At 42.3% G+C, this 25345-nt stretch overlaps 1 protein-coding gene across 2 annotated transcripts in view; it reads right to left on the bottom strand.

Annotated features, from left to right (window-relative positions):
• Positions 1 to 25345, bottom strand: part of LOC119654644 (lysine-specific demethylase 3A) — a 308568-nt gene that overhangs the window by 163304 nt on the left and 119919 nt on the right. For both annotated transcript variants that reach the window (XM_038060122.1, XM_038060121.1), the window contains exon 4: positions 18850 to 18918. In XM_038060122.1, coding sequence (XP_037916050.1) covers positions 18850 to 18918 — 69 coding nt within the window. The remainder of the gene's footprint in view (positions 1 to 18849; positions 18919 to 25345) is intronic.

Below are 25345 nucleotides of genomic sequence, written 5' to 3' on the forward strand. Positions count from 1 at the left end.
AAAAAGAAACACATGTTGTCCAAAAAGGCGAAGCTTAGAAATCGAGGAACACCTTTATTTCAGAAACCGGAAGTGACTGTGAATATGTTAGATTATGAGTAACGGTTGAACTAATCTCCATTAGTCATGTTTTGTAGAAATCCCTGGAAATCGGATCGGGTAGAACTGCGGCTTTGATATGAAATGGGGAATGTGAGTAGATATACATATGTCACCTGAATTTCTAAAGCATTCGACAAGCGACAGATGCGCTGAACTGTAAGGTAATTTTACGGCACAGTTTATTGGCTCAGAACATCAATCCGAGGTACTTAACTAGTAGAGTTTGCGACAGCCGGCTGCCAGTGGCAGTGATCGTATCGGTTTCATTTGCGTCAGATTTAGCCATAGATCGCTAACTGGGCGTTGGATGTCCCGCGTACGTCACAATGTTTATGATAAGGACGAAGCACAATGATAACATGGTGTTTCCTTGATGGATACCAATGGAGACACGGAGCAAATTTGATGTATATGCCGCAATTCCAACTCCGCTTCCTGAATCGCGTAGTAGTTTAACTCAGTACAAGAGTTCTCTCTTGACGTGGGGGCAGTCCATACTACAGAGAGAGATACACGGTCAAACCCTTCAATAGATCGAGGAAGGTCAGAGAGGGCTCACACTATTTTTCCATGAGCAGTCGCGCGGCATATATAGCGTCAGAAGTGCCACAGAAAAACCCGGTTTCATAGATGGTATTATCAATGGGATCGAGAACTGTCAAAAATGGGTCTCAAAATCTTCATGGCGGTGGATAATAACAGCACCACGTTTCAAGTATTTGCGGAGCCTGGTGTTCTCCCCCAGAGCATCCAAGTTGAAATAAGTCGACGAAGAGGGTAGAGCTATTCCAAAAACCTAAAAAGATGATGAAATTGGCCGTGAAGGTTGGCCCACTGAAGTTTCCCGTCAACACGCGCTTGCAGGAGTCTATGCCCATCACCTCATCACTTTATTATAAATATTTTTATGCCTTGAAGATACGGAGGAAATGTTGGAACGCCAAAGACCACACTTGCTGAAGATCTGAGGCAGAAATGACATCGATTGAAGAGGTCTAAATGACACGTGAAGTTGCGATTAATGGCAAATGAGGAACTGAAGGATGTGTTCTTGACCCGGTTATTAGCGGTTGGGCTCTAGTGAGAGTTTGAAGTTAAGGTTACATCCAAACAGGCAAAGCTCTTCCAGCTTCAACCGGGAGTCGTACTCATTATTTCGGTACAGATATAGGTAGGTCCGGCATCCACCAGTATGAATGCTAAGCCATGCACTCAATATAGACTGGTACCGTTGTTGCTTGTCACAGCGGGGCTTTGATTGTGGTCACAAAATTAATCCGTGTCTTAAGAAAATCTTAGGGTTATGCCGCCACGGCGGATACTTACATAAAACCACCAGGACTTAACCAATATTGTTTTTGTGATATTGGAAGATGGAATATGTTAATCAAAAGAGAAACTTTCTTCAATTCTTATCTGGAGAACTACTTTGGAGGATGAGCCACGTACTGATGGATATACTGATTAGAAACCTACGCAGTAAAATCGAATATTTCAAGATGGGCATCTAGTGCATTATACAGAACAGTAACTGAGAAGTTTTCCTTTATAACGTATTCTCCTATTGCCTACCCTTGACCAAGGGTTTCACTGAAAAAGTTATAGGCGAACTTACTCCTTGGTATTTCGATGATGTGATGATATGATGTTGAATCAGAATGTCTGAAGTCTCGTAGAAGCAAGATACGTTGGAAACGCAATGCTATTTTGGTGAAAAACTCTATAAGAGCGAAATCTATTGCTAAAAGTAACTTCGACAGTCCGGCCAATGGGATAGAGGGATCCCCTGTAAAGCCTGATCTGAAGGGTGGGTGCCGTACAATGGAATAATCTTCAATTCAGGTTGGCAAGCGGGATTCTTTGCGAAAGAAATCGAGGCACATTTCTATTCCTTAAGATGGAAGATGTGAAACCCTAGTAGGACTTTTATCGGGATACTAATCTGTAAACAAGGGAAGCGAAGAGATGCCTTGTATTTCATATGCAATAATTCGACTCCCAGAGACAACTAAGATACCTCGGTGGTTTTTTAAAGAATATATGTATTCCATTTAGATGACGTTCTGAAATTCGCAAAAGCCAGATCACGTCGCAGTTACGACACAGAAGATCCTGGGCGCTTAACGTGAATACCTGACGTGTAGATATAATCCCATGGTCCTCTTCGGATAAGGATTGATTTGGGGACTACAATCAGAGCCCGCCGTGAATCGTACAGGGGTACTGGTGTATACTGAGCCCAAACTCAGCATTCATGGATGCGAGGTCTATCTAATACCTTTACCGCAAAGTGTCCGAGTTGTACGGCGTAACTCGACGCTTGAGTCCACAAGGAGCTCTGCCCAAGATATGGGCACAACTACAATTGAACTCCGACAACCCCCCCTCCCCTGTAAGCGAGCCTAAATTGGTGGACATCAAAAAGGGAATTAATATTACATCAACGCGCGCTCTTCTTCTTCAGGTGAAGGATTTCACCCCGCCTACTGTAAAGAGCATCCGCCCACTACGTCACATGCTTCGGAGCCAGTTAACTCCACCATCGAATCAACATCTTCCACCCAGGTACAACTACGCGTATTCCAACGAATCGGCGTGTAGAGGACAACGCTCATATTTCCGCCCCTATTGCCCAGTACGACTTCAATAGGAATATTAGCACTGACATTGCCTCCATTTACGCTTTACGCACGTGACGTCAATATTGCTGATGTCCCTGGCGCTCTCAAACGTATAAGCATTTGACGGGACATTCAAACAGGAGAAATCAGGCTTCAGTAGCTCTTCGGGCAATACTTCTGCCTTACGTATAGCATAGTCAAGATGAAAAGCGACCACATTCGCGTCCATTCCCAGGTTGGAAGGACAGTACATACTTACCCAAAACCACCATCCCGAAGGTCCCGCGATTGAGAGGTATGCACGCAATCTAGACGCAAATCATTATTATTATGATATCAACGACCTGGCCCAATCTGCATCACAGCAGCTGCTATAACGAAGTTCAATTGCAGTAGTCTGATCGACATGGCACTTAGTTGCTGGAATTGACCCTGACCACCCTGCATATACCCGGCCGGAAGTCCATGAAACGCACAGTTCTGGTTACTCTGTGATTAGTAGGCGCACCCATTATCTTTCGTCGACAATCAGCCGTCCTATATTCGAAACCCATACATCTGAAGCATGCAGGGAACAAGTCATGTTACCTGGCCCTGTAGCTGAACCATTTCACGTATACCCTCTCAGTGGACGTTAACTTATCTATTACCGCAGGGGTACCCTCTATGACAGTGTTACTGACAACCTTGGGATCCAACCGACGTGCCAATTATGGGAAGTCTGAGTGTTAAGAGTTACGGCTCCCCGCAGTTTCTTAACCTGGTCTAACTTAAGTTGGAATTTCTATCTTTACTATCGGACAAAATAGCTTTGCCTATATGAACACTCGCATTGCAACACAAGCTGCACCCCTCAAGGGCGTCTACTGAAGTAATGTGGAAGTGCGCGGCTTTTTAATTGTCTATACTCTTGATTCCGTGACGCATTGCAGCAGAGGATTATGGCAACTACTCTCTTATATAACTGCACAAAAAATATCTCGAGTGTGGTGCTAGTGAAATTATGTTGCAGGATCTACAGTCTGTCTCACACGACTCTGTCAATCCAGACTAAATAATTCTGTGGAAATTCGGAAATCCCTAGAGCGACACTGGTGGGAAAATTTCCAATCCCTTTTTTAAAGGATAGGTTCTGATAAGAAAAACCTGCCAGCAAATTCCTAATGAATATTTAGAATGCTTGCAATTGGCTATCAACTGGGGCTGACAAAATTTTTCTCCTGAAAGAAATTCAAGGTCTTGTCGTTTTTTACGGAGTGAACTTGCTTACGTGTACTCAAGGAGGGCGATCAAACCTGAGCGGGAAAGGGACTTATCTGAAGTAGTTCTTGTCATGAAACCTCACCGAAGTTTACCTGGTACCACAGAAACCGAGATTTTCCCTCTGAGAGCATATGATCCACAAGAATTCTTAGTGGATATGCTTTCGAACCGCTTAATTCCGATAGGTCACTTTGTATCAGTTTCTTAGTGGTTGTGACTATGCTCACACCGTAAGTAGAATCCCTTGTGGAATCCATTCGCAAAGTTGCACAACTTGAAGGTTGAACCCCTCGCAGGAGATGAAATGAATCTTGGAGCCTGCATTCATTATGAGTTGGTGTCGTAATGGAATTCATGGAAAAGCTCTGATTGCGGTCACAAAATAAACCTGTGTCCAAAAGAGGTGGTGGTATCAAGTGCGCAGCGGTCAGCGGGATGTAGGGCTCCCGCAGCGTCGAAAAGCGAGAACCGCTCACGACCTCTAAAACTCCTTTTACGATGAGGCTCAAATAAGACATACGCTGCTGGCGACCTGCGCCGCTTTTCAGGCTTTTGGCTTAGCTCTTCCCTCATTTTTGACGGTAGTCCCGATGATCATTTTGACTGCCTCTACACTTGCGTTTTTTCTCTGATTTCTTTTTATAAACAGTGATATATTTGAAGGAGCAGTTTTAGACATATGGAGTGGGTATCCAGTTTGTTCTACTCCGTGGTACGGCAACTAATTCTTGTTTCGGTTAATTCTTTTGTCAGTAGAAGCTCTCGGATCTAAGGAACTTCAACTTCAAGCAAATCTCTTCTTTAATTTATTACAATGTAGTTACTAAGTTCACCTCCTATGTTAACTTTTCCTGGTCTTCCAAATGCAAACGTCGCCTCCGCACTATGCGACATGAGATAAATGAATAAAACAAGCTCCCATTTTCGCTATCAAATTTTTCCTCGTTGTCCTTTTGCGGCAGTCCCAAGTAGATATTTCATTTTTCCGCAAATCACCACCATTCACGTTGCACTTCTTTTTCCTTCTTCCAGATTGTATCTTTCTTCCGCCATTGCATTATTCGCTGGCTCGAGCTTGCACTTGCAGTTCGTGCTGGTGTTACTTTAATCTTATTTCCTCCTTTCTGCTTCTTTTTGCAACAATTCCAAGACGAACGGGACTAAACCAATACGGCACAAGTCTTAATTTCAAATCACGACTGCTCGTAAGAAGTTTTCGAAGCAAAAAGGAGACGGAAAAGAGAAACGTTTCATGTCTCGGTAAGTGTATCATCATCTTGAAAAGTCAACAATGATGCTGGGAGATGAGAAAGAAGTTTTATGTGTCTGGTAGTTGCTCTTATTGGTGCCAAGGGTTTATAGGAATGGGTAGGTGTTAGCATAACTGGAGAAAAACGGAAGAATTTTAAAATTCCGAGTGGCTGTTGTGATGATTTAACAAATCTTCATATTTATAATTAAGGACAAATTCCTGCCAAAATTTCTTGAGCGGTCGTCATATTTCCACAAAATTTTAAGGAATCATAGTATCTCAAGCAGGCCTGTAACCGTTAGGAACTTTAGTTTGTTCCCCACTTCCAGATGCTTCAGCTTTGCATCTGGTATTAAGTGTTCTCCTAGATGTCTCGACCTACTTTGCACAAGTGCCGGACACTGTCCCAGAATGTGTATAGAGGTTTCGTCCTCCTTCTCACAAAATCTGCAGGCAGTGTCCGTAGATATCCCTAGCTTCCCTAGGTGATAGTTCAGCCGACAATGACCAGTGAGAATTCCTACTTTGATTTGGAGGTTCTTTTTGGTGAGGTTTAAGCAATCCTTTGTACGCATGGGTTCGTATCCTCCAATAAGCACCCTGGACTGCTCCATCCCTGGTAGGCCCGCCTAATATAGTTCCCTCAACCGTTTCTTAGATTCATAGCCATGAAACCGTTCCCGATTCCACAGAAGGGTTCTGGCCCGTGTAAAGGCATCCCTGCTCCCTTCTTGGCTAGTTCGTCCGCTGCCTCGTTGCCTTCCAACCCAGCATGGCCTGGAACCCAAAGTATCCAGACCTTGTTGGAGGAGCCGAGTGTATTCAGTCTCTCAAGGCACTCGCATACCAATTTAGAGTTCACCTGGTTGGACCTAAGTGCCTTGATCGCTGCTTGGCTATCGGTGAGAGTAGCTATGTTCTGCTCCTTGTAGTTCCTTTGCAGATTAAAGGAGGCACATTTGTCTATGGCGTATATTTCCGCCTGGAATATGCTAGTGTACCTGCCCATTGGCTCGAAGTACATTTTCCTTGGACCAATGGCACCGGCACCCGCTCCTTCTGCTGTGAGGGATCTGTCAGTGTACCAAGTAATCAGTTGCTGATTTAAGCCGTATGTCGCAGCTTCATTTAATCAAAGAGTCTTTTCAGTTTTGACCATCGTTGTGATAACAGTGAATAAAAACGAAAAAAGGATGGAAAAGAGTCAAGAACGTATGTATGAGTTCAAACTCGGTCATAAAGCAACGGAGGCCCAGCCACGTGGACACCCGGGACCATCGATTGACATCGACGAGCTGCGTTTGCTATTCAAATCCGACACAAGTCAGTCTGTGAGAGACATTCCAGAGAAACTGGGCGTACACTATTCGACAGTTTCCCGGCACTTGCAGCAACTTGGAAAGCTGAAAAGACTCGACAAATGAGTTCCGCATGCCCTTACGGAGCAAAACATGGCGCTTCGAATGGAAGTTTGTAGTTCCTTACTCTCCCGAATCCCTTTTTGCACTGAATAGCGACTTGTGAGGAAAAGTGGATATTATATAGTACGACAATCGTCGCCAATCAGCACAATGGCTAGATGCTGATGAACCACCGAAGCATATGCCGAAAGTGAGCCTCCATCCGAAGAAGGTAATGGTGACTGTTTGGTGGTCTACAGCTGGAGTTATCCACTTTTCTTTTTTTGGCACCTGGAGAAACGATAAATGCACAAAAATACTGTGCCCAACTCGAGGAAATGCACCAAAAATTAAGTATTCAACGGCCGAGATTAGTCAACAGAGATGGTGTGATACTTCTTCACGACCTCATGTATCTAGAACAACGGTTTAAAAGTTGAACGAATTGTAGTATGAGACTCTGTCTCATTCACCATATTCACCGGACCTTTCGCCGACGAACTACCACTTTTTTAAGCATTTGAATCATTTTTTGACGGAAAAACAATTTAGAAATGAAAATGCTGTGGCGCAACAGGATTAACATTATTCGAAATTTAATTCGGATGGATGACGCCGCCGCTTTTCTAGAACTCGCCACGAGAGTGGAGAGCCAGCAGTGAGGGAGTCCCATTGTTTGGAGACAGAGGGACCGTATCTTTCTTCTGCTTCAACCGCCGACGTGACCACACGCACTCTCGCGTAGTAAAGTTTATATGAAGTGAATTTGCGAATGAGTCGCCTCTGCTTTATGAATCAAGAATTTTCAATTTTTTACTTTTCTGATGTTGAAAAATATTTTAAGTAATAACGAATAAACAAATTGGATTTTGCTCTTCTTGATAATTTTTGTTATCTTTCTAAATAAATATATAAAAAGAAAGTGCACACTGAAACCAGATTTTCAAAAGGAAAACCTTCAAACAATTCTGATCATATTAAATTCGGCGTTTCTTACTTTTTAAAGGAATTTCATACATTTTGTTTCCATGCAAAGAAAAATAAGAATCGCTGACCCATAAATATTGTACCGGTCCAGAGAAACTCTGTGGAACTCAAAGTCCCAATTTACTTATTTATGCCGTTATCGGCCTATAGCAGAGGTAGAGAATTTACCCAGAAAAGAGTATTTACTCTAAAAGGCCTTCAAAATTGCCTTCGACGAGTTTATAAACACCCGAAAATTGGACTTCTACGAAATGGGCACACTTCCTGTTGTATCTCGCTGGGAGAAGTGTTTTGAATCGACTGGCACCTATTTTGATTAATTAAATAAATTTTTGTAAGCTCAGTCGTTTCAAGTTTCAATACCGAATCGGTCATTTCATGTGCAACAACCTAATACGTCCCTCCAAATCTCTTGAAAAGTTTACTCGTCTTTCCCAACCTACCGGACCATACACGTATGCAAATTTAGGCGGATCAATTTCTTGACTCCGATTGAAAGTCGATTCCCTTCCTTTCCTGAGCAGAAACAGCAATAAAGGAAATACATGAATGTCATTGTCATGTACAGACAGGTTTCATAGGGATTAACTCATCATCAGGAGTTCATTAAAGACTGATTTTTCAGCACTTCTACTCCCTTTTGAAAGCCTTGATTTGGACTTCTAGTGCAGTTAACAGGATCTTGGGTTGAAAGTCAAGGTGCTTGAAATCGAGGACAAAGGGGCAATGAGCATATCTTTCTAATAGACTTCAAGAATCGCAATTAATTTTCTAGCCTGGATGTAATAGGCTAAGGCTTTGAAGTCAGCATCAGTTGTATACCGTGGATTCATTGAAGCCAAAAGGGTTTACTTGTAGCGATATATTAGGTAACAAATCTTAGCTGAAGTGCCCATTCGAAGGAATCTGTTGTTGGCAATATACCGGCATTTCAATGGTTTAGACCAAAATAACCCACTAGTTTTAAGGTCATAGGTCAGAAATTGGTCCATATTCAGCGTAAATTCTTCATCTTAGAAATATTCTGTTGATGTTCAGGAAATTTCCAAAGAGCAACCAGAAGCAAAAGTGTACTAATGTATGTTATGTAGCTCTCAAAAAGGCAATAGCTTGGCATATAAGTAAACTTGTTCTCTGTTTCATTACAGATAAGGAGACTGAAGGGGAATATCCTTCCAAAGAAATGGTCATCTGGTTGTTCATTATCGGCGAATTAACGGCCCTTCGCGAGGGGAACGTAATGGAATAACCCAGGCATTTTGAAAAGACAACGTAAGACCACAAAACTTCACAATCCCAACTGAGTGACAATACGATACCTAGCGAATTCACTTACCTTGTAATCATCTGATATTTAGAGTAGGTCACACCGGGAAAGGCTGTATTCACATTGATTTGCTGGTCGTGATGCAGTAGACCAGGGTCTGTACGGGGACTCATCTGAAGTGACTTCGGTCGCGAAGCCTCGCCAGAAGTTATCTGTACCATGGGGACTGGGATAGCCATCTGGGTCCATATTTCTCAGGAGAATTCATGAGGCATGTGTTCTCAGCCTGGAGCTTGGATTATGTACATATCGCTGAGAGAGACCTTGGGCTGCGGTACTCCTTAGTTCGGTTCAACTCGGATTCGGTAGAGACTTTAGGCAGGTTTTACATCCACAAGTGTGAATGCTGCGTCATGCATTCAGTACAGACTGACGTATGTGATTGATTGTGGCACAAAACAATCCGCGTCTTACGCAGGCCGTGGGATTAGGACTAGGCGAGAACTCATGTTAACCCATCCGGACGTAGCCGTCTTTTCAAGAAATGTCAAATGAAAAACAGAATTCAATGCTACAGATTGTGATATTTAATTTTCCATTGGAGGGTCGCCTTTAACCGCTGCATTCAGAACCACTAACTGAACTTCTGTACTAGAGTATTCGAAGTGAATTATTTGCCTCAAGCCCACTAATAAGCCAATAGTCTCTTCTCAAAACTAGTTTTATCTAAAAATCGTCATTCGATGTCATGCTGTCAATGCTTCCGTCTTTCGTTAGCAATGACATTTAACTAAATTTTTATGTAATTCCGAATTAATTGCTTGTCCGACAAGCGCAGGAGGAACTTGATGCAAAATTCATACGATTGACGTTGCATAGTCCATATCGTAGTTTCAAACAGCTATGCTTCTTACTAACCTGCACCATTCAGACGAAGGATCAATCTACTGGGCAACAATACTGCTTTCTGTGTATTTAATGTGCAAATATCGATAACTGCAAGGTTAATGAATATTACTAACAGCAAGCTCGACGTTCGAGATTGATTTTCAATTTCAAGGGGGCTTCCATCATTTTCGCCCTGGGTTAGAGATTTATCAACATGTTAACATCAAAATGGACCTAGAAAGCATATGTGGATAGACTCTCTTCTCTAAATGATGATTTTTTTATTAAAAGGGGAAACCGTAGTTTGCCGTTAATAATCCCATTGTACTCTGTGCACCTTTATACCTTTTAGATAATCACAAATATCTATGACCATGGCCGGGATTTGAATCCGAAGTACGACATTGAGATCGCAAAGCAGACACTCTATTGCACCGTCAAAGGGTAGTATAGGTCCCAGGGCGAAACGTGTGATTGGTATCCACGATGGAGCATAAAACCTGGGAATCGCCTGCTGAACCAACACTAATAGCTCTACTCCCAAACTCTATCTCCACTTCTACGTGGTGACCGCTGGGAGCTCTTTCTTAACGAAAAGCTACGGACGGAGAAGGATGAAGGCGAGTCTCCCGCGCCTAAAAACGGGACAAAATGTACCAACTGGTCCTCCAGGTTGGGGTTGGGTAGGGCTGACAACCCTACACGGAAAACAACTTATTACGAAACCACGGCAGGAGCCTCGGACTGGATGGATTTTACAACGACGAACCCGAAAGGGGACGAAAGGAATAGCGATTTCCGCATTTTCTCACGGAACGTGCGCTCCCTGTACAGAGATGGAGCTCCCAAGCAGCTAACCGATACTCTGTCCCAATATAGGGCTGATGTAACAGCGTTACACAAGGCCCGGCTTCCTGGAGAAGAGCCACTACACCATATATTATAGCGGCCATCCAGTAAACCATGTGCTCGGAGTAGGTTTCTTAGTCAGCCAAAAAATTAAACCTGCTGTTATCGGCTTTGAAAACATAAGCGAACGGCTATGCGCTTGCGAAGCAAATTTAAAAATATAAGCCTCATTAACGTTCACGCCCCTACAGAGCCGGAGAAGAATACCTTCTACGAGGCAGTAGAACGAACTCTCCAAGCCTGTCCCAGATATGATATTAAAATTCATACTTGGGGATTTTAACAGTGAAGTAGGGGCGGATCCCGTATTTAGGCGATACGTTGGCTTTAATAGCTTACAACAAAATACAAATGATAACGGACTACGGATTATTCAATTAGCAGTGTCACACGGAAAGTGGTTCACAAACAAACGTGGGCCTCTCCAGACGGGACCACTTTCAACTAAATTAACCACGTGCTGAGCGAACGCCGTCACCTCTCAGCCTTGATGCCTAGGGGGACCAATATAGACTTGCATCACTATCTCGTTGGCATGGTGCTCCGAGCTCGAATAACAACACCACCCAGAATACCCTCTGACAATCAGGTGAGAGTTAACACTGAAGCCGTCCACAACAAAACCTCCGCAACACCTATAAGAGGGAAATGGATGCCGCAATAACCGCAGTCAACAGAGATCCCGGAGATGAAGCATCAACAAATGATCTTCACAATCACCTGAAGAACGTTACATAAATACGGCCACAAACATAATTGCACCTAGCCGCAAAAAGAGGCGGAATGGCTGGTTTGACGATGAATCTAAGCTAGCAACGGAACGAAAGAATGCCGCATACCGAGTAATGCCGCATTCTCAAGGAACGCGGGCACGCACAGAGACTTATCACGAACTCCGGTGAGTAGAGAAGCGACTTCACAGACGGAAAAAGGAAGTCTGGGAGAACCAACAGGTCTGCGAACAAAAAAAGTACAGGGAGGAACCGCACCAGGCGCGCAAGTTTCACTAACAAGTCAGCAGGATGAAACTTTACACACCTCGATGTTCATCGTGCCGAGACACAGAGGGACAGAATGGGCATATTGGAGCGATGGGTTGAGTACTTTGATGAACTACTGAACAACCAGAACATCAGCGAGTTGGAGGTCCCGCCAACTGAAGACGACGGACAAATACTACAACCATCAAGTGTACAAGAAACAGTCCATGCAATCGGCTTAAAAATCATAAGTCGTCAGGAGCCAATGGAATTACAGCCGAATTGGTTAAATATGAAGACGACCAGTTACACCAAGTGGTTCATCAACTTGTGCTCAAGGTATGGGGCAGCGAATCAATGCCTGATGAGCTTAAAGAGATGCAGTAGTGATATTCACCACTACGAATACTAAGTGGAGGTATTATGTCAGCGAAAGAAGATATATATTGGGTTGGGGAAAAATAAATGTCGACACTTGAATATATCTTGTGTCGTGCTTATCACATCGAGTCATACTATATGGCGATTTGAAAACGATAATCTGTGTTACAAGTGTCTCTTTGACAGTGTTATGATCGTACGTTTCAGTCTCAAGTTATAGCGCGTCAAAGATGGAATCCACCAAGGAACAAATTCGTCATATTTTACGTTTTTACTACCTGAGAGGCAAAAATGCAACGAAGGCGGCCATAAAAATTTATGAAGTTTATGGGTCCGATACTGTAACGATTCGCATAGCACAGCGTTGGTTCGATCGTTTTCGTTCTGGTGTAGTGAATGTCGAAGATTTACTTCGTACTGTTAGGTCAATCGTCGAAATCATCGAAGTAGACCGGCATGTGAGCATTTGCTCGATTGACCAGAAACTGGGCATAGACCATAAAATCGTTTGGAACCATTTGCAGAAGATTGGATTCCAAAAAACTGGATGCTTGGGTGCCACACGAGTTGACGCAAAAAAATCTCTTGGACCGAATCAACGTCTGCGATGCACTGCTGAAACCGAACGAGTTTGACCCATTTTTGAAGCGGATGGTGACTGGTGATGAAAAGTGAATCACGTACGACAACTTCAAGCGAAATAGATCGTGGTCGAAGCGCGGCGAGCCTGCCTAAACCATCTCCAAGCCCGGATTGACGGCCAGGAAGATTTTGCTGTGTGTTTGGGGGGTTTTATAAGGGGATATAATGAAATTGTCTTCTGAATTGCAACAAGTTTGCAAACAAAACGGCGCATAAATCAGATAATTCTAAGTATGTTAAATAAAGCGTCAAATTTCGATCACAAATACGACATTTCTTTTCTCCCAACCCAATATTTTAAGATGATTAGAGTGATACCCGGACACTTTTTTAGGATACAATGTTGAGGAAAAGTGGAAGTTTCTTCTTCCAAAAAAAAATATTCCATTGCGATTTTCAACCTTTTTTTCCTGCAACTACTTAACAAGGATATTAAGAGCTGATCCCTGCCCAAAGCTCAAGATTGTTTTTGGTTGGAGGATACATACCTTTTCAAGAGAAATGTGAATATAATGTCCTTTTTAATTCTAGGCCATCCCGGCTCAACGACCCGAACCATTTCTGGCTGTGCTTCTATTTCCAGGCCTAACGACACGCAGCCTAAAATTATCACTGTATTGTTGCTTGGGCCTTGGTTATTTTCAGCCCGGCCAACCAGCCAAACAGCGAAGTTATGAAAAAAGCTCCAGGCGGTAACTCCGCAATTGTATCTTCCTCCAGATCGGTTTTTCAAAATGTTGAATTGTTCCTTGATATGGAATAATGTATTTATGTCTGTATCTGCATAAACATTCCCATATGATACGGCCGAGTGTGGGCGAGCAAAAAAAGACCCAGGAGCGGTGTGTCGGAAAAGGATGGTGTGGAGTCGACTGTGTTTTAAACCAAATTACATTTTTCACCTTCTTCAGAGTTGATTTATGCATGATAAGAGGAATAGAAAAGCAAAACAAGAAAATGACGAGAAGAGTTGATGGCAGAAAGGAGCAGAAAGGCAACCAGAAAATAACAAAAAGTCAAATGGAGACGGGAAAAAATGAGGGAATCACGAACTATATAGTATCCCCAACATTTGTGTGTACGCAAACGTTAACATGGTTCTTTGTGGATGGAACTACGAAACATCGGTAATGGAGGAGACGTGAACTATGTGAAAAGAATACTCAAGTGCGACAGGCAAAGAGTTGAAGCCGCAGCCCGTGGGAGCAGGAGGGGCATAAATAATGGGGCGGCAGCGGTGGCGGTAGCAAATTGGAACTTATCTGGAAAGTGGAGGCGATTAGGGGTCATCTATTTTTGTGGATGTTTGTTTGCTTTTATAGTACGGAGTGGAATGATTGATGCGGGCAGCCTAATAACAAATTATTGATTAGATTTATTTGTACAATGAGTTCCTAATTCAGCTGGAATTGATTTTGTTCGTATTTGGCAAAACGATGCCAATTTAAATTTAATGGGAAATATTTAGGAGTGTTCCATGATTCATTGGTGGGTTTTGATGGCTTTAAGAATGGGCGGAGTTCGATTATTTCTAGTAGAGGGTCTTTTTAAGGCTATGTTTCGTATGTGATTCTCTAAGCTCCCATTATCTACTTATGTGAAATAATTTTACCTGAAGTGGCGCAGTTTTCTCAATTTTTAGTGTCTTAAATTGGAAATCAATACAAATAAACAGAACTCAATTAATCCTGAACGTTAACCCTCATATATTTTTCTGAATAATATGGAGGGGGAAGGTCCTTCCACTTTATACCCCATCCTTGGAGGGGGTTTATGGAGGAGGAAGGTCCTGCCACCTCAAACCCGATGAAAAGTCGTGGCGATCACTCCCACCCTCCACCCTTCAAAAGTTAAAGTTAGTTTGTGTGAAACAAAACCTTATTAAAATCGATTCAATGTCTGTCTATCTGTCACACCCGATTTACCCGAACACGGCTAAACCAATTGTCACGAAATTTTGTAAGGTGTGGTCTGTGAATCCCTTCACATATTCCCATTTTGTGTTGAGTTTGAGGGGGGGCTCTCTATGTATGTCAAAGGGAAGTGTAAAATTGTTTGTCACCAAATATAGTCACGTGGGGTATCAAATAAAAGGGCTCGATTTTGGGCTTTTCGAAACTGCTTATGATATTGAGTGAAACATAGAGGAGTGAGGGCTCAAAATGTGTGCCAAAAAAACTGAAGCTGGCCTCGTTCTTAGAACCTATCCAATCGAGAAATTTTATAAAAAATCACAGTGGTGTATCTCTGCGAAATGAAGCCCTCAAAATACACCCGGTTCCGATATCTGCACAAATTAATAATAGCATATTTCCCCATTTTACAAATTTACCCGGCAAGAGAAGGATAAAGGCGAGTCTCCGGCCCCTAAAAATGGAACAAAATGTACCAACTGATCCTCCAGGTTGGGGGTTGGATAGGGCTGACAACACTACACGGAAAACCGATGTTATGAAGCCACGGCAGGAGCCTTGGACAGGATGGATTTTACAACGAAAATATAAGCGAAAGGCTATGCACTCTGCGTTTACGAGGCAAATTTAGAAATATAAGCCTCTTAAACGTACACGTCCCTACAGAGGGGACTGCAGAGTCGGAGAAGAATACCTTCTACGAGGCAGTTGAGCGGACCCTCGAAGCCTGTCCCAAGATGATATCACTGGGAGATTTCAACAGTCAAGTAGGGATAGAGCCCGTATTCAGACGATATGTCGGCTCCCATAGCTTACATAGAGATATTAATGATAACGGACTGCGGATTATTCAGTTAGCAGTATCGCCCGAAATGGTTGTTGGAAGCACCTGGTTTGCGTGGAAAGCGGTCCACAAACATACGTGGGCTTCTCCAGACAGGACCACTTTCAGCCAAGTTGACCACGTGCTGATTGAACGCCGCCATCCCTCAGCCTTGATGAATGTCAGAAAATATAGGGGGCCCAATATAGACTCGGATTACTATCTCGTTGGCATAGTGCTCCGAGCTTGAATTACGACACCACCTACAATCCCCTTTGACAATCAGGTGAGAGTACCCTCCGCAAAACCTATAAGGGCGAAATGGATGCCGCAATAACCGCAGTCAACAGAGATCATGAAGCATCAACAAATGATCTTCACAATCACCTGAAGAACGTTATCGTAGATACGGCCACAAACATACTTGGCCCCAGCTGCAAAAGGAGTCGGAACGGCTGGTTTGATGATGAATGTAAGCTAGCAACGGAACGGAAGAATGCTGCATTCTCAAAGGACGCGGGCACGCACAGAGACTTATCACGAACTCCGGCGAGCGGAGAAGCGACTTCACAGACGGAAAAAGAAAGCCTGGGAGAACCAACAGGTCTGTGAACTAGAAAAGTACAGGGAGAAACTGCACCAGGCGCGCAAGTTTTACAAACAAGTCAGCAGGATGAAGCCTTATACACCTCGATGTTCATCCTGCCGAGACAAGAGGGAAATCTGATTTCCGACAGAATGGGCATATTGGAGCGATGGGTTGAGTACTTTGATGAACTACTGAACGTCCAGAACATCAGCGAGATCCCGCCAACTGAAGACGACGGACAAATACTGCAACCATCAAGTGTACAAGAAACAGTCCGTGCCACAAGTCGCCAGGAGCCCATGGAATTACAGCCGAATTGGTTAAATATGGAGGCGACCAATTACACCAAGTGGTTCATCAACTGATGCTCAGAGTATGGGACAGCGAATCAATGGCTGACGACTGGCAGCGAGGTATTATCTGTCTCGTACATAAAAAAGGGAGATATCACGCAGTGCAGCAATTATAGAGGCGTCACGTTGCTAAGTACCATCTGCAAGATATTTTCTGCTATCTCGCTAGGCCGGATAACCCCATACGCCCAGAACATCATTGGCCCATACCAAAGAGGCTTCACTCCAGGCAAATCAGCAACGGATCAGATTTTCTCTCTGCGGCAAGCGATGGAAAAACTGTTGGAATATGGGCATCAGTTGCACCATCTTTTCACCGACTTTAAAGCCTCCTATGATAGCATAGCCAGGGTAAAACTGTACACGGCCATAAGAAAATTCGGTATCCTAACGAAATTCATAAGACTGGCTAGGCTGACCCTGACCAATTTGCGAGGCCAGATAAAAACAGCGAGATCACTCTCGAGACCATTCAACATCAACAATCTAAGATAAGGGGATGCCCTACCATGCTCCCTCTTCAACCTGGCCCGCGAGAAAGTTTTTCGCGATACCGATGTAAATGCGAGAGACACCATCCTCTTCAAGTTCACCGAACTACTGGCCTATAATGACGACATCATGGGAAGAACAACCCGAGATGTACAGTCTACCTTCATCCAGATCGAACAGGCGGAGCGAGATCTCGGGCTACACATTAATGAAGGCAAGACGAAGAACATGGTGGCAATGTGAGCGCCAAAACCAAAAGAACGTCGAATCGCACTGGTCAAACGAAAATAATGAAAATAGGAGACTACAGCTTTGAGACCGTTGATAATTTCTCCTATCTAGGGTCGAAAATCACAACCGATAACATCTATGACGATGAAATCCGCGGTTGTTGGCTGCCAACAAAGCCTATTTCAGCTTACAAAAACTGTTTCACTCGAAACGTCTCACCATGGGGTCAAAGCCCTTACTGTACAAGACTATGATCTTGCCAGTCCTTATGTATTTCTCGGAGATTTGGGTTCTTAGCAAAAAAAATTGCGAACATTTGGCCGCGTTCGAGAGAAGAATTCTCCGAAGAATTTTTGGCCCCCTACATGAGGATAGACGATTCCGTAGCCTACACAATGACGAAATCTGTGATTGATACCATGACCGTCAGGTTGTGGATAAAATCCGGCTCAACAGGTTCCGTTGGGCGGGTCACGTAATCCGTATGGATGAGGATGATCCGACCCGAAAAGTCTATAAGGTCAATATCTATGGTAGGAAAGGAAGACGAGGCAAATCCTACCTGAGATGGAGCGATGGCGTAGATCAAGACACCAGACAGGTTTTAGGGATATCGAATTTGTGGACCTCGGCGTAAAACCGGGGTGTCTGGAGTTCCTTAAGGCAGGCCTAGACCGGATACCGGTTGTTGCGCCGTTGATAATGATGATGATATTTACAGTATTCAGTAATAGGCGATTTGTTTGCTTAGGGGGAAGATAATATCTGTCTGTAATATGTTTATATATCTTGTAGTTTGGAAAAATATGTTGGATTTGTAGCTATATACGGATGGAAAAGTGTGCGTAAAAGTTTCTCAAATAAGATGAATAAAGAACCCTTACAACCGAAGCGCGCGTTTCCGATATTCCGACTTGTTTGTTTATATCATCTTGGCGAAGTTTGATAGTTTAACCCTACTACGTGAGGGCAGAGAACGGGAAGTATATGTGATCATATTGACTGGCAAATCGAGCTTTATCGTGATGATATCAAAATACTTCTCATTTGAAGCACCATCGCTTTCTACAGGGACGTGACCGCCTTTATTTTCCAACGGAGTTTGAGAGAGAGGACTTCCCTTTCCTCCTTTCCTTCGGCTTGCAGGGATGGGGTTCAAAGTTGAACCCCACTGTTTTGACATGGGGTGCCATAACTTTTTTTAAGGAAGCATGGCCACCAACAGGGTTAGAAAAAGCGGACCTCCATCCTCTTGCATACCCCCTCATCTTCATCTTCCGCATAGCTTCACGTGCGTGCAAAATTTCTCCTGTCCAAGTATTAGTCGATGCTCTGAAGAAAGACCTCAGCTCCATTTCATAAACAAAACTCATGCAGTGAAAGAGTAATATAAGGGAATTTTGTCAAACCACTGTCTAGACGAACTTCACTGCTTGTAAAAGACCCGATAATAGAAAAGGAGATACGTCTATCAGCGCCTTTTTAGCTAAATGTAGAAGTACTGGTCCATTCAAAATGTTAGATTGATTTATTTCACTGCACGCGATGTATATCTAAAGCCTTTGTCACCTTTGGGTAAATAACGTTTGGAGAATAGTGAGCTCAAAGTCCTGAGTCGACGCAATAAGTTTATTGTTAAGCAACTATTTTATCTTAAGCATAATAATATTGTTTATTTTCAGGACAAGTTATCAAAGTGATTAATGAGGTTTCCTTCGAATCTCGCAAAAGTGAAAAAATCGATTTCTTTACTTACATTGGTTTTGAATAACATTGCAGACTGGCAGTGATTTCTTTAGGTAATCCATGATGAGATGAAAGAAGTCTGAAATAAAAAAGAGAAAGAGTATTAATCGAGGGATAAAAATGTATTTATTTTCACTTTACAATAATTTATTTCAAGAACGTATTTGTACGAAAGTTTGACATCGGTCTGGTATCACTCAATTGTCAGAATGACAATAAACTGACAGTGCTACGAAATGACTGATGAACTGAACCAGACTGACGAATATTTGCTAAAGTACATAGACTATTCAAAAAGTAATGGTAATGGTAACAAGGGGGGAAATTGCGTTGGGTATGATGATATCACTGCATGCCATTGTGTTTAGCACTTTTTTAGCCATCTATACCTGCCGTTTCGGCAGTAGCAGTTTTCGTAATACGTGTTTACTATCCGACTTCGAAAGCTCAAAGGGATGATCGTGGCAGTGCCGATGACGTAAGCATTTTAATATTATTCGATTCCCAAGGATTTTTCATGAAGTCTCTCCATGTCAGACAGTCACGGCAGACTTTTACAAATATATTTTGACCAACATATTCCACCATTTGAAAGAAAAACGGCCGCAAAGGAATATCAAGTTGGTGGTCAAAGGTGCAATGTAAGGTTATAATACATTTATAATTTATAAATATTTTAAAGAGGCAAGAACGATGACGAAAGTTAATAGCAACAAATGGAGGTTAGTTTAAAAAAGGAAATGTTGATTCAGAAGATTAAATGAATAATTTTTTGTAGTGTTTTTATCAGTTCAATTAGTCTAGTCAAAAAGGATTGATTGATTCCAGAGCGATCGTGTAAATAGTATGCTCCCTTTTGTAACTATGTATCTCTGCCTGATTTTAGCCTGATCATGTAAATAGGCTATATGATAACACTCAATCTTTTATCTCTATTCTTTATATTCCAATTTTCAAATGATGTCAAACAGGACTAATTTCATTGAAAGAAGATATGAATTTGACTTGAAATAATAAAAACTTGTTTTTCTTATTCGCTAGTGTTAATTTATGGGTCTTGCAAATACCGACATTTCGGGAACCACTTGTTCACGGATGAAGTCTGACACTCAGATGAATTCGATACTTCATGACGAAACGAATGATCAGAAACAGAAAGTAAAATGGATTCATCGTACTTTTCCACGACTGCCGACCAAAAGTTCTAGCATCTGATGCACAGTACATTGAATACCGACGACTGTCAATCAATTTGCTCACTCCAAAAACCGCCAGTACTGAGTTTCTGAAGTTCTGCACCAAAATCTTCTTGCTAATCTCTTTCCTTATAGGGATTTATTGTCTTAAAAATTCTTCTTATAACCATTTTTCCCTTGAATAGACCTTTTGTTCGCATCATAAGCATGTCTATGCGGGTACATTCTGAGGTTCGGATGTGCCTGTTTATTTCGATTCACTTCATTCCTCTATGGGATGACAAGCGACAACCGACAAATCAGCGAGCAACGATCGGCAACTCAGCACAGGAAGGTACGTCAGGCACGTTTACGTAAGTAGAAAGTTAAGGGCTAAGCTAAGGGTTTTGTAAAACTTATTTGAGAGGAGGTGGGTTGACAAGGGCACTAAAGTGTACGTTCGAAATGGAAATGTTGCACATGATCCATATGGAAGGTGCTGGAGCCACAGAACCTGCCTCAGGTCAGATCTGTGCAGTTTCAACATGCAGCTGGCATGAAAATTTAACGTCTCCAAATCGCTTCGCCTATGGTTCCGCACTCCTACGTTAACCGTATATCCCGTATACCAATCGTATAAGGATAACAGAGTGGCTCTCACTGGCTCACTTTCCGTACTTTTCGCTGAGGAATAGCAAAACAGTTTCTCTCTCGCACGTTATTTACTTTATCAATTCATGAACGTTTTCACTGTTGTGCATCAGTTCGTGGGCGTTTGCCCTCATGTTGTGGATCATGCTGCCTGAATATTTTCATTTTCGATAGATCTTTTTTGTAGCATCGCTCCGAACCCCTGACGTCCGTTAGGCTACACCACGGCCCGTGTAAAAATACACCTTTCATTCAACCCGGAAGTCTTCACTTTATGTGCACAGCCGCTATATGTCCTTGCTCGGCCCTTTGCATATTCTGGCTATGAAAACACTTGTTTCGTACACTGCACTTCTTGGATTGCTTCGATAAATGTGTATTTCTAGTCAGTCCAAATTTGACAAGTATACCGCCACCTTAAGTCCACCGGACAAATCTAATATCTATCCTAGCACCTTCTGAATTATAGTTGGATTTTTTGGAGGAACAAAAGACATCCCAACATTGGATTTGATAAAAGGGACTCTGGCCGTGATTTGCCCTTTCTCTTTTTTGGTGCATTTAATTCGATAGCATTTGGTTTTAACTTTGCTATAATGGAATTACAATGGCTACTATTTTTGCTATTTTTTCATGCTGCGTGATTTGGTTACCACCTCGCGGAATGCCTCTTGCCCAATTATTGGCAAAAAAATCTGGGCCTTAACCCATTATCCCCTTTTATGGTCCCTTTCCCGCGGGCTGCGGTTGACACATTTTGTGCAGCAAAACGTTGTGATAACAGTTTACTTTTAGTTTTAATGTGTGATAAAGTCTAGGATTTTCTCCATCTCCATTATGCAATTTTTAACGTCCATGGAGATATTTTATTTGACGATAAGGCCGCTCCGCAAACGTTGAAGAGCCTTTCTTCTTTTGCCCTTGTATTACAGATGCGTTGAGGAAGTATAATATGTATGAGCCCTTTTGTGGAATACCGAAGGTGTGCTTCGCCGACTTCCAAAGAAATGAAAAGTGATGCTTAGACGATAAACGCAACATCACCCCACGCTGATGGCAAGTAAGGTAGTCATATCAAGATAGCTCCCAACCATTCCGTCTGATGAGGACGCGGTTATTATATATTCTTTCATTTTTATTTTACAGGTCCTATCGGATTCTTCATTGCAGTTCTAGCGGTACATGGGGCTCAAGGACCATCTCGTGCTTTTGTCAGCAGCTACAGGATAAGATCTCTAATTTTCCATTAATGAGATTGAAGAGTGTTATCCATAATCTGGTACGCATGACAGTATGGATTGACTGTCAATTATTTGTAGTTGAAACTACATAGGCGCTATCAAATATGAACACTCACTTTCCTCAGCTTATCCTTTGTGACGTATAACTTTACCTTCGTGGTTGACAAATGTTAACTCCTCCCCTTTTTGATTAGCTCCGTAACGTATGTTCATTACAAAGTCAAAACAAGCCACCAATTTATCACGTTGGGTATTACTGTTAGTATCATTTTATTTTTCAAATATTAACAAGCAATGATATATGACTACAATTATGTCTGGTCTTCTGTTTGGTAAGTAAATCTTTATCAAAAAACAACTCCATTTTGTGGAACACAAACAGCATAACCTGGTTCCCTGGCATTCACACACCATTAGCAAATAAATTACAGCGAATTGCACGGAAATCCAATAACACCATAACAATTTCAAGGTTCCAAACACAAAGCCTTTTCAAACAAAGCTAACAAAAGGCTCAGGTCATCGCTTCCAACAATTTCCAAGGGAAAAAAGTAATTCAATGTCGCCCAGCATAATAAATGGTGTTCTCTGATGTGTATTATATTCTGCATTCACCCCTCGATTTTCGCCAAAATGAAAATGAAAGGGATGTTTGGCGCGTAGCCAAGCATCCACTTGAACAGGTGATAGTTCAGCTGACTTTTGGCTTGTTCGCCTTACCTGCTCAACCCTTCTTCCACTTGTATGTGTACGTGGTATTGTCGAATTTCAAGGAGGGTATTCGTCTCGGAACATATGAATATATTCAATGGATCGATTCCCTTCCACATTTTGCAAGGTGATTTACCTTGAAGACAGTCATGAACAAAGAATATACAAAGGAACTAAGGTGAGTCAAAGCCAGGACTGCTCTGTACTAATTTCTGCGAAAGCAAAGTTGGGATATGAACCTCAATAATTGGCGGGTTAATGACATTTGGAAAGGCTACAGAAACTACCTCGCAAAACAGTGTAGGTGGATCAGCCAGAATGGGAAGGAAAATATCAAAACGGAGAAAATCGATAGCGTAACAAACATCCTTCTTGAATAAAACAGAATATTTTCAGTTCAAAAACGTCTTAAATCCCTAATTGCGTGTAACCCTCGTTCGCTGCAAAGTTTTCCCACCCCATATTCACTTCAATTCAATTATAGTGGTTACCTCAAGCTCCTTTGTGATCAACAACAATAGCGTGAATCATAAATTGTATCGCCCTATCTTCCATCCCTTATAACAACGAACTCCAGAACACAAAGACCCCAAATAGAAATCCGACTAGCGGCAAGTTCGCTTTTCCATTTTCCTTCAACATTCGGCGTTTCATGAATTCTTAAAGTCCTTTCACTTCCACGAATATAGCATTCGAACCTGTCTCATCCCCTTCTGGACCGTATCCTACTTTCGCAAGCCTCCATTATATAAAACTTGCAAACGGTCGAAGTGTGTGGCGGCAGAGACGACGGGACAGCTGATGCACAAAGGGCTGATTCAGCGCAGAAATGGAGAGGAGCGCATTTTAACATCCATCCATCCACGTGCTTGACTGGGAACGGATGCAGGTACCATGGCGGTGGATACTGCATAAGCACAAATAGGAATCCATTCAAGCTAACAAGGACAAGGAGCAAAAGGGCGAAGGAGGGTGGGGTCGGAATTCTTGTGCAATTGACGATTATCCTGGAATTTCCGTGTATCTGTATCCGTCGTGCATTGGACGAACGGATGGATGGATGGAGTCTAGAATTCATTAAAATTCGCACGTACATAAAGGCAAAAAAGTGGGAGGCAAGTGGTGGAATCATACCCGCTTTGTGCTGAGTTCCTTGGATCTTTTGGAGGTACATGAAATATGATTAAACCTGAAACAGGAGGATAATGGAGGCTGACAGCTGTAGTTGTTGTGAATTGAAACAAGGATATTCTCTGGAAGGATATGTGGTGAAGGTGGAGTGAAACTTTAGGGAAGGATGAGAAGTAAGTAAGTAAATTTGTCACGAACGCACTGGATTCGATTGAATGTTGATTATAGTTTATTTGCATGGACGTAACAGGATACTTTGGAAGTAGGACAATAAATTATTCGTCGATACTAAAAGAGTCCTTCATCTACTTGATTTCGACCCACTTACTGAACGATTCAACCGATTTAATTGGATGAAATTTCTTGGACCCTTATCTACGCGCAACGAGTAGGGTGTCAAGTAAGTTTGCAAATGATGCTTAATAATACAATGGATAGCTGGTAGTTATGTTATAAAGTGGGTTGCCTTTTAAAACCCCCCACTTTAGAATGAAATTTCAATTTTAATTTATAAGAAGGAAGGAAGGACATCAAAGGATTTACTGTGCATAACACTGGTAATTTCGAAGTTGATAAATGAAAATAGATTTTTAGTCCCGCGAAGGCTTCCTCGATAAAATCATTAATTATGTCGAGTTTATCCTTGAAAGTTATGTCCAGATCTTGAATGAACTCAGATAAAATAAAGGATGTCGACGAGGAGAGTTGGTTCAAGAAGTTGAGTGGGTTTCGAGCAAGGACAATCGAATGGTACTTGTTGACATTAACCCTTAACTTGTTTATCTAACATGTTGAAACAGTGTGAAGTCATCAGCGTAAAGCAAATGTGGGTAAGAATAACGGAGCTAGATGATGCCAAGTAAAAACGAATAAAAGAACTAAGAACTCAGCAGAATTCCAGAGGACGGTGAAAGCGAAGCATTAGAACAACTGTCGAAAGAGTTTCGCAGGAGTATCTTGTAATTATTCAAGGTCCTAGAAAAGTTCAGTAGATGGCATGAACTCCCTACAGTAAATTGGAAAATTAATTTCGCGTTATTAAATAGACGTTTTGCAGTGGAAGACGAACTGATGTAACTAGGGATTAGATATGGTATGGGAGATTATGATTTAGTTAAATGGTCACACTTCGCCGATTACCTATTCTGCTATGGTGGAGGGCGATTAGTAAAGAAAATTCCCTGAAAAACTAGAGAAAAAACCAAGCGATAATTTATATCCAGGCTAGTCATATATATGTAGTATAATATAGACACGCCACTCCATGAAGCACAACCTCCTGAGGGCAAATTGTTACCCACATATTTGATACCAGGCAAGCGACTTCAGACTAAATTTCAACTTTCGGGTTATACCCAAGCTAACAAGAAGGATTCCAAGGCATTTGTAGCAGAAAGTGGCCCGGAGCGACAGCGGTATAATGATAATCCAAACTAGTCAACCCGTTCGATATGAGGAAACCACTCCTTCAGCGAGTGCTGCCTACAACTCAAAAAGAAAAGCATAAGGGATCGCTGCAATCTAGTAGGTGTATATCGTAGAACGCTATGGCAAAACTTGGCCTTTGCATAGTTAGATTTCGTACTAGTTAATGATG

This window comes from Hermetia illucens, chromosome 4 (assembly GCF_905115235.1).
Source record: "Hermetia illucens chromosome 4, iHerIll2.2.curated.20191125, whole genome shotgun sequence".
Lineage (NCBI taxonomy): Eukaryota > Metazoa > Arthropoda > Insecta > Diptera > Stratiomyidae > Hermetia > Hermetia illucens.